At 43.6% G+C, this 11,034-nt stretch overlaps 1 protein-coding gene across 1 annotated transcript in view; it reads left to right on the plus strand.

The window, feature by feature from the left end:
- The window catches only part of rnpepl1 (arginyl aminopeptidase like 1), a 34,645-nt gene extending 24,396 nt beyond the window's left edge, over positions 1 to 10,249 (plus strand). The window contains exon 11 of the mRNA XM_021587254.2: positions 9,668 to 10,249. Within this exon, the coding sequence (XP_021442929.1) occupies positions 9,668 to 9,961 (294 nt within the window). The 3' untranslated portion in view covers positions 9,962 to 10,249. The remainder of the gene's footprint in view (positions 1 to 9,667) is intronic.
- Positions 10,250 to 11,034: the final 785 nt, after the last annotated feature.

The raw sequence follows: 11,034 nt of genomic DNA on the forward strand, positions 1-11,034 counted from the left end.
TTGACCGACGTCGGTTCAATTATTTGAATTCTATTTCATTCTGTTTTTTTCCTGTGAGCTCAATGTGCAGTTTCTGTAGAGAGAAATCTGAACAAATTCCAAACTGAGCGATGCTGCTGGCAGCGGAATCCAATACAGCAAAGGGTTCTTACTACAATGCAACTCAAACACAAACGCTGTGGATATCCCAATGGCCCATCTAATCCCTGATTGTCTGCGAATGGATTACAAACCCAAATGCAAATGTGGAAAACGCGGGGGAATCAGACAAAGACTTTAAAAAATCGAAGAACAAACTTCCCTTACCCACCACCTTGCTGATTAATGCCCAGTCACTGAGGGGGAAAGCGGATGAGCTGTCAGCGAATTTGCACTTCCAACACGAATATCGGGAGGCCTGTTTGCTGGCGTTTACTGAGACTTGGCTGGATGACAGAGTCCCGTACAGAGAAGAGGAGCCGGCCGGGTTCACTCTGGTCAGAGCGGACCATGATCTGACAGTCACAGGGAAACTTCACGACGGGGGCATCTGCCTGCTTGTCAGGGACCAGTGGTGTAAATGGATCCTGGTAAGAGAGACTCTCTGTACCCCCGACATTGAACTGCTGTCTGTGTCACTGCGACTTTGCTCTCTGCACCCGTGAGTTCCCCCAATTGTTTGTTACCGTTGTGTACATTCAATCTAAAGCTAATATAACAAAGGCATCAGAGATTATTTATAATCTGTCACAGAAACTGGAATCCATCTCCCCCGACGCACCCAAATTTATTTTAGGGGATTTTAACAACTGTACCTTGCACAAAGTCCTGCGCAAATACCACCAGTATATGAAATGTCACACTGGGAAAAATAGAACTCTTGATTTGTGCCATGGGACAATACCATATGCGTTCTCTGCCACCACCAGACCTCCCCTGGGGACATCAGACCACAATGTGGTCTACCTCAGGCCAACCTACTGTCGGCTCCTGGAGAGGGAGAAACCCACAGTTAAAACTGTCCAGATCTGGAATGACAACAGTATCACTTGTCTCCAGGGGTGTTTGGACTGTACTATGTGGGAGGTATTTGGTCTCCAGGGGTGTTTTGACTGTACTATGTGGGAGGTATTTGGTCTCCAGGGGTGTTTGGACTGTACTATGTGGGAGGTATTTGGTCTCCAGGGGTGTTTTGACTGTACTATGTGGGAGGTATTTGGTCTCCAGGGGTGTTTGGACTGTACTATGTGAGAGGTATTTGAGGACAGCAGCTCTGATCTTGATGAACTCACAGGTGTTGTTTCAGACTATGTGAACTTCTGTGTTGAGTCAGTTGTGCCTCCTAAAACCTGTAAAATCTTCCTTAACAATACGCCTTGGGTATCAAAACATCTAAAATCACTACTTAATAGGAAGAAGGCAGTTTATGCTGAGGGTGATAGACAGGCTTTAAGAGATGTACAACGTGAGATCAGTTTATGCTGGGGGTGATAGACATGCTTTAAGAGATGTACAACGTGAGATCAAAAGACAGATAGTGGCGGACAAGGAGGCATACAAGCAAAGGGTGGAGAGGACCCTCTCCTCAGGAAACGCAAGGGTGGCCTGGCAAGGGATTAAATCCATGGCTATAGTGCCCCCCATATAGGCAGGGGAAAAACCAGTGCTGACCTTGGGGGATATGAGGGCCAGAACATGGCTAATCAACTGAATGTTTTCTCCTCAAGATTTGAATCAGACAACTTTGTGTCAGAGATAAAAACAAATGGAAGCATCATTACAAATGTTTGAGAGAGTTGTTGTTAAACAGTCTGATGTTTTAAAGTTGTTCAGGGGATGTAACACATACAAAAGCCTCGGCCCAGATAAAATAAGTGGACATGTGTTAAAGCATTGTGCTGAACAACTGGCTGGTGTTTTTACAGACATTTTCCAATCCTCACTTGACCAGCAACACGTGCCAGTATTGTGGAAAAACTAAATTATACCCATTCCTAAAGCACCTAATCACTCTGTGCTGAATGACTACCGCCTTGTCGCCTTGGCATCCTTAGTAATGTAATGCCTTGAGAAACTTATGAAAAGTCATATTCTCAGCATCACCCAGAAGCTTCTCGACCCATTTCAGTTTGCCTATCAGCCTAGCAGAGGAGGTGATGATGCCATTCTTACACTCCTTAACATGGTCTATAGACATCTAGAGCCAAATCCCATGTCTGGGTTCTGTTTGTTGACTTTTCTTCTGCCTTCAATACAATCCAGCCTTACATTCTGGCACAGAGACTCATTCGGGACTTCTCCTTAGATGGGGGGCTGGTTTTGTGGCTGTTGGACTCAAAAAGCTGGGATCTTTTAATGTAGACTGTACTATACTGGCTCTGTTTTACAAATCTTTCATTGAGATTATTTTCACTTTTTCTATTGTTTGTTGGTTTGGCAATGCCACTGTCAGCTAGATAAATATGAAGGATTATTACCACAGCAAGCAAATTACTTTGAGTCAAACGGACAGGCCTGGATGAGATCTTTAAGGTCAGGGCCCTCCGTAAGGCTCATAAAATAATTTTAGACCCAAGCCGCCCCCTGTAGCTGGACTTTAAACTACTCCTCTCTGGGCACAGGTATAGGGCACCCCTCAGCAGGAAAAACAGAACTAGACAACCATTGGTGCCAGGTGTGATATCCCTCATAAATAGCTTGGGCTAATGTTCCTATCGACTCCGTAAGACCAGGAGGCTAGTCCCTTTAAAAGTTATATTTCTTTATTATAATTATTATTTAAAAAAACATTTTGGTATGTAACTGTTATGAAAGTTGTATTGTCAATTTTGTTTTGTATTTAAACGCCACTTTAAATGTGTACATGACACTGCAACAAAATTTCCCCATAGGGACAATAAAGTCAGTAAAGTAGTAGGGAGTTGTAGTTTCCAACAGCCAATATTCTACATACACTATACACAATTAGTGCCTGGTTCGCATTCGCCGTTCCAATTCACCCCAAAGGTGTTCAATGGAGTTGAGGTCAGGGCTCTTTGTAGGCCAGTCAAGTTATTCTACACCAATCTCGACAGACCATTTCTGTATAGACCTCGCTTTGTGCACAGGGGCATTGTCATGCTGAAACAGGTAAGGGACTTCCCCAAAATATTGCCACAAAGTTGGAAGGAAATAATCTTCTAGAATGTCATTGTATGCTGTAGTGTAAAGATTTCCCTTCACTGGAACTAAGGGGCTTAGCCAGAACCATAAAAACATTATTTCTCCTGCACCAAACTTTACAGTTGGCACTATGCATTCGGGCAGGTAGCGTTCATCCGCCAAACACAGATTCGTCTGTCGGACTGTCAGATTTTGAAGCATGATTTATCACTCCCGAATGCGTTTCCAGAGTCTATTGGCAGCAAGCTTTACACCACTCCAGCCAACGCTTGGCATTGCACATGGTGATCTTAGGCTTGTGTGCGGTTGCCCCGCCATGGAAACCCATTTCATGAAGCTCCCTTCGAACAGTTGTTGTGTTGACGTTGCTTCCAGAGGCAACTTTGGAACTCGGTAGTGAGTGTTGTAACTGAGGACAGACGATTTTTATTCACTCTGCGATCCTGTTCTGTGAGCTTGTGTGGCCTACCACTTCACGTAACAGCACTTACAGTTGACCGGGGCAGCTCGAACTGACTTGTTGGAAAGGTGGCATCCTATGACAGTGCCACGTTGAAGTCACTTAGCTCTTCAGTAAGGCCACTCTGCTGCCAATATTCATCTATGGAGATGTGATGGCTGTGTCCTCAATTTTATACACCTGTCACCAGAGGTGCAACTTTGGTTTCAGACGTGGGGGAGACATAATAAATAAATGAATATACAGTACCATTCGAAAGTTTGAACACACCTACTCATTCAAGGGTTTTTCTTTATTGTTACTATTTTCTACATTGTAGAATAATAGTGAAGACATCAAAACTATGAAATCATGTAGTAACCAAAAAAGTGTTAAACAAATCTAAATAATATTTTAGATTATTCAAAGTAGCCACCCTTTGCCTTGATGACAGCTTTGTACACTCTTGGCTTTTTCTCAACCAGCTTCATGAGGTTGTCACCTGGAATGCATTTCAATTAACAGGTGTGCCTTGTTAAAGAAGTGGAGTTTATTTCCTTAATCCGTTTTGAGCCAATCAGTTGTGTTGTGTACAAGGTAGGGGTGGTATACAGAAGATAGCCCTATTTGGTAAAAGACCAAGTCCATATTATGGCAAGAACAGCTCAAATAAGCAAAGAGAAACCGTCATTACTTTAAGACATGAAGGTCAGTCGATGCGGAAAATTTCAAGAACTTTGAAAATTTCTTAAAGTACAGTTGCAAAAACCATCAAGCGCTATGAAAAAACTGGCTCTCATGAGGACCGCCTCTGGAAAGGAAGACCCAGGGTTACCTCTGCTGCAGACGATAAGTTCATTAGAGTTGATTGCAGCCCAAATAAATGCTCAAGTAACAGACACATGTCAACATCAACTGTTCAGAGGAGACTGCATGAATCAGGCCTTCATGGTTGAATTGCTGCAAAGAAACCACTTCAAAAGGACCCCAATAATAAGAAGAGACTTGCTTGGGCTAAGAAACACGAGTAATGGACATTAGACCGGTGGAAATCTGTCCTTTAGTCTGATGAGTCCAAATGTGATCTTTTTTGGTTTCAACTGCTGCGTCTTTGTGAGACCCAGAGTAGGTGAATGGATGATCTCCACATGTGTGGTTTCTACCGTGAAGCATGGAGGTGTGATTGTGTGCGGTGCTTTGCTGGTGACACTGTCAGTGATTTATTTAGAATTCAAGGTACACTTAACCAGCATGACTACCACAGCATTCTGCAGCAATACGCCATCACATCTGGTTTGCGCTTAGTGCCACTATCATTTGTTTTTCAACAGGAGAATGACTCAACACACCTCCAGGTTGTGTAAGAGCTATTTGACCAAGAAGACGAGTGATGCATCAGATGACCTGGCCTCCAATCCCCCACCTCAACCCAATTGAGATGGTTTGGGATGAGTTGGACTGCAGAGTGAAGGAAAAGCAGCCAAAATAGTGCTCAGCATATATTAAATATATTTAGACTTGTTTAACACTTTTTTGGTTACTACATGATTCCATATGTGTTATGTCATTAGTTTTGATTTTTTCACTATTATTATGCACAAGCACAGCTGATTCAAATAATCAAAGCTTGATATGTTGATTATTTGAATCAGCTGTGTAGTGCAAAAACCAAAACATGCACCCCTGGGAGATGACTGAGTTTGGACCTTACCTGCATTTATTTTTCCACTCACTCTATTATTGTGCAATTACTGATTTACTATGTAACAACATGTTAATACAATAGTGACTACACAGATTTTTCACCTAGTCATCTCGGGGATTCGAACCAACGACCCTTCGGTTACTGGTCCTTGTCCAACCCGCTTAACCTCTAGGCTACCTGCCGCCCCAAATTAAATAAATGTAATGAGAGTATTAAAGGGGAGGGATGGGGATTGAGGGAACATGTAAACTAATGTTTTCTAGAAGATAGATTGACTTAGATTCCACTAGTCTCCATTCAGAAATACCTTTTGGAGTAAATGTAGCATTTATTTATTAAAATGTAACTTAAATGTATTACAACAACACACATAGAAGGCCCTTCATTTTCATTTGAGCCTTTTCTTAAAAATTGCAAGCTGAGTAACCTAGGCCATTCAGTTCTAGGAAGTCAAAGCAGTGAAATTACCACCATCATGCAGGCTGTGGAGCATATGCAGCATACCACCCTGCATACCACTGCTGGCTTGCTTCTGAAGCTAAGCAGGGTTGGTCCTGGTCAGTTCCTGGATGGGAGACCAGGTGCTGCTGGAAGTGGTGTTGGAGGGTCAGTAGGAGGCACTCTTTCCTCTGGTCTAAAAAAATATCCCAATGCCCCAGGGCAGTGATTGGGATTGACACTGCCCTGTGTAGGGTGCTGTCTTTCGGATGGGACGTTAAACGGGTGTCCTGACTCTGAGGTCATTAAAGATCCCATGGCACTTATCGTAAGAGTAGGGGTGTTAACCCCGGTGTCCTGGCTAAATTCCCAATCTGGCCCTCAAACCATCACGGTCACCTAATAATCCCCAGTTTACAATTTACATCCCCCTCCTCTCCCCTGTAACTATTCCCCAGGTCGTTGCTGCAAATGAGAACGTGTTCTCAGTCAACTTACCTGGTAAAATAATGGATAAATAAAAAATAAATTTAAAAAAGTATTTATTTGTATGAGTGTTAACGGGTGACAAAAAAACAGTGGTGATTTCTCAGTTGCGCATTACAAAAGAGCTACACAGAGGCATCAGGAAAACAGTGGGGGTTTTACCTGCTACACTGGACATGTAACTTTTGGCTAACGCAAGACGATTGTTCTCGAGCTGCACCTCAATCTTTAAAATAGAACCAGAGTGTAATTCTGAACTGAGCAGCGTGAGGCTCTCATGGAGCCAGCATGCTTACGCCCAGGGAATTATTTGTATTTATTTTTTATTATTATTTCACCTTTTATTTAACCAGGTAAGCCAGTGGAGAACAAGTTCTCATTTACAACTGCGACCTGGCCAAGATAAAGCAAAGCAGTGCGACAAAAACAAAGACACAGAGTTACAAATGGAATAAACAAACGTACAGTCAATAACACAATAGAAAATATGTATACAGTGTGTGCAAATTAAGTAAGGAGGTAAAGCAATAAATAGGCCAATAGTGGCGAAGTAATTACAATTTAGCAATTTACACTGGTGTAATAGATGTGCAGATGAGGATGTGCACGTAGAAATATTGGTGTGCAAAAGAGAAGAAAAACAAATATGGGGATGAGTTACAGTTGAAGTCGGCAGGTTACATACACCTTAGCCAAATACATTTAAACTCAGTTTTCACAATTCCTGACATTTAATTCTAGTGAAAATTCCCTGTCTTAGGTCAGTTAGAATCACCTCTTTATTTTAAGAATGTGAAATGTCAGAATAATAGTAGAGAGAATGCTTTATTTCAGCCTTTATTTCTTTCATCACATTCCCAGTGGGTCAGAAGTTTACATACTCAATTAGTATTTGGTAGCATTGCCTTTAAATTGTTTAACTTGGGTCAAACGTTTAGGGTAGCCTTCCACAAGCTTCCCACAATAAGTTAGGTGAATTTTGGCCCATTCCTCCTGACAGAGCTGGTGTAACTGAGTCAGGTTTGTAGGCCTCCTTGCTCGCACATGCTTTTTCAGTTATTTCTGCCCACATTTTCTATGGGATTAAGGTCAGGGCTTTGTGATGGCCACTCCAATACCTTGACTTTGTTGTCCTTAAAGCCATTTTGCCACAACTTTGGAAGTATGCTCGGGGTCATTGTCCATTTGGAAGACCCATTTGCAACAAGCTTTAACTTCCTGACTGATGTCTTGAGATGTTGCTTCAATATATCCACATAATTTTCCTCCTCATGATGCCATCTATTTTGTGAAGTGCACCAGTCCCTCCTGTAGCAAAGCACCCCCACAACATGATACTGCCACCCCGTGCTTCACGGTTGGGGTGATGTTCTTTGGCTTGCAAGCCCTCCCCTTTTTTCCTCCAAACATAACGATAGTCATTATGGCCAAACATTTCTATTTTTGTTTCATCAGACCAGAGGACATTTCTCCAAAAAGTACGATATTTTTCCCCATGTGAAGTTGCAAACCGTAGTCTGGCTTTTTTATGGCGGTTTTGGAGTAGTGGCTTCTTCCTTGCTGAGTGGCCTTTCAGGTTATGCCGATTATAGGACTCGTTTTACTGTGGATATAGATACTTTTGTACCTGTTTCCTCCAGCATCTTCACAAGGCCCTTTGCTGTTGTTCTGGGATTGATTTGCACTTTTCGCACCAAAGTACGTTCATCTCTAGGAGACAGAACGCGTCTCCTTCCTGAGTGGTATGACGGCTGAGTGGTCCCATGGTGTTTATACTTGCGTATTGTTTTTACAGATGAATGTGGCACCTTCAGTTGTTTCAGAAGCTTCTAAAGCCATGACATCATTATCTGGAATTTTTCCAAGCTGTTTAAAGGCACAGTCAACTTAGTGTATGTAAACTTCTGACCCACTGGCCTCTGAAATATACCTGCTGGAGCGCGTGCTATGGGTGGGTGTTGCTCTGGAGACCAGTGAGCTGAGATAAGGCGGAGCTTTACCTAGCAAAGACTTATAGATGACCTGGAGCCAGTGGGTTTGGCGACGAATATGTGGTGAGGATCAGCCAACGAGAGCATACAGGTCAGTGGTGGGTAGTATATGGGACTTTGGTGTCAAAATGGATGGCACTGTGATAGACTGTGCATCCAATTTGCTAAGTAGAGTGTTGGAGGCTGTTTTGTAAATTACATCGCCGAAGTCGAGGATCGGTGGGATAGTCAGTCAGTTTTACAAGGGTATGTTTGGCAGCACGAGTGGAGGCTTTGTTTTGAAATAGGAGTCCGATTCTAGATTTAACTTTGGATTGGAGATGCTTAATGTGAGTCTGGAAGGAGAGTTTACAGTCTAACCAGACACCTAGGTATTTATAGTTGTCCACATATTCTTAGTCAGAACCATCCAGAGTAGTGATGCTTTTTGGGCGAGCGGGTGCGGGCAGCAAATGGTTGAAGAGCATGCATTAAGTTTGACTAGCATTTAAGAGCAGTTGGAGGCCACTAAAGGAGTGTTGTATGGCGTTGAAGCCCGTCTGGAGGTTAGCTAACACAGTGTCCAAAGAAGGGCCAGAGGTATACAGAAGGGTGTCATCTGCATAGAGGTGGATCAAATAATCACCCGCAGCAAGAGCAACATCATTGATGTATACAGAGAAACGAGTCAGCCCGAGAATTGAACCTTGTGGCACCCCCATAGAGACTGCCGGGGGTTCGGACAATAGGCCCTCTGATTTGACACACTGAACTCTATCAGACAACTAGTTGGTGAACCAGGCGAGGCAGTCATTAGAGAAACCAAGGCTGTTGAGACTGCCAATAAGAATGTGGTGATTGACAGGGTCGAAAGCCTTGGCCAGGTCGATGAATACGGCTGCACAGTACTGTCTTTTATCGATGGCGTGGCTGAGGTGCACCCATGACCAGCTCGGAAACCAGATTGCATAGCGGAGAATGTACAGTGGGATTCGAAATGGTCGGTGATCTGTTTGTTCACTTGGCTTTCGAAGACTTTAGAAAGGCAGGGCAGGAATTATTGAAATTAATAGGGGCGTCTCACACTCTGTAAAAGTTAGGAGTCTCGTGGAGCAGGCCAGATTCTTGTGTCATGGCCAAATGGCGTCTTCCCTCAGCTGTTAAAGAGTTTGCTGGACTGTGTATAGTGACACTGTGTGTATTGCTATTATTTATTGTATTTGTTGTATGTCTAATATTATTTCTTTCTTTAAGCACATCTGTGTCAGCTTTTTGCAGGTGCATGGGAATAATTTGATAATATCTTGCCAATATCTTATAAAAATATGTCTTCAAGCTTACGTGTCAACCTCTAGGCAGCAGAGCTTGTATGTCACTTTTTACCTTTTACCTACCTGTAAGTGCCAAAGACGAATGACATTGTGTTTTAAATGTAACGCACAGCAATACAATTGAACCTTATCTGGTATATTTTTTTTATCTCATCAGACGTCGAGGATGTACACAGTCCCGTTGTATGAGGACCTTTGTTCCGGGGTGATGAAGTGCTTTGCAGCTGAGGTGTTCTACCAGACACAAGCCCGCCTCCACCCCAACCTCCGACGGACACTCCAGCAGATCCTGTTCCAGACCAGCGCCTTATCCACTCCCACAGGCTCTGTCCCCTCCCTACTACACCCCACCCCTTCGTCACCCAGTCCCACCCCCAGGGACCAACTGGGGCCCGCCGACCCCCCCACGACTGGTACTATCGCACTACGTGACGTCAACGTGTCCGCCTGAGTGGCCGGTAGAAGAGAAGAGAGACATACATACACTGTGAGAAAGGGGGGTGGCATGTTGAAAAAGGTGAAGAACTGTAAGTCTTGAAATGACTGCAGTTTCAGCCAGACATCATCTGTGCTTGACTGAGACTGAGGAGTGAGTGACGAAGGACCACCAGGTTCATACACATGCACACACAGTTACACACTAATGCACACTGTGTATGTACAGTGCATTCGGAAAGTATTCAGACACCTTGACTTTTTCCACCTTTTGTTACATTACAGCCTTATTCCAAAATTAATTCAATTGTTTTTTTCTATCATCTATCTACACACAATACCCCATAATGACAAAGCAAAAACAGTTTTTGCAAATGTAAAAACAAATATAAAAACATAAGTATTCAGACCCTTTTACTCAGTACTTCGTTGAAGCACCGTTGGCAATGATTACAGCATCGAGTCTTCTTGGGTATGGCGCTACAAGCTTGATGCCTGTATTTGTCTAGTTTCTCCCGTTCTTCTCTGGAGATCCTCTCAAGCTCTGTGATGTTGGATGGGGAGCGTTGCTGAACAGTTATTTTCAGATCTCTCCAGAGATGTTAGATCGGGATCAAGTCCGGGGTCTGGATGGGCCACTCAAGGACATTGACACTTGTCCCCGAAGCCACTCCTGTGTTGTTTTGGCTGTGTGCTTAGTGTTGTTGTCCTGTTGGAAGGTGAACCGTCGCCCCAGTCTGAGGTCCTGAGCTCTCTGGAGAAGGTTTTCATTAAGAATCTCTCTGGACTTGGCTCCGTTCATCTTTCCCTTGATCCTGAGTCCTCTCCCAGTCCCTGCCACTGAAAAACATCACACGCAGCATGATGCTGCCACCACCGTGCTTCAGCGTAGGGATGATGCCAGGTTTCCTCCAGATGTGTCGCTTGGCATTCAGGCAAATAGTTACATTTTGTTGGTTTCATTAGACCAAAGAATCCAAGCTGGCTGTCATGTGCCTTTTTAATGAGTGGCTTTTGTCTGGCCACTCTACCATAAAGGCCTGATTGGTGGAGTGCTGCAGATATGGTTGTCCTTCTGGAAGATTCTCC

This window comes from Oncorhynchus mykiss, chromosome 27 (assembly GCF_013265735.2).
Source record: "Oncorhynchus mykiss isolate Arlee chromosome 27, USDA_OmykA_1.1, whole genome shotgun sequence".
Taxonomy (NCBI): domain Eukaryota; kingdom Metazoa; phylum Chordata; class Actinopteri; order Salmoniformes; family Salmonidae; genus Oncorhynchus; species Oncorhynchus mykiss.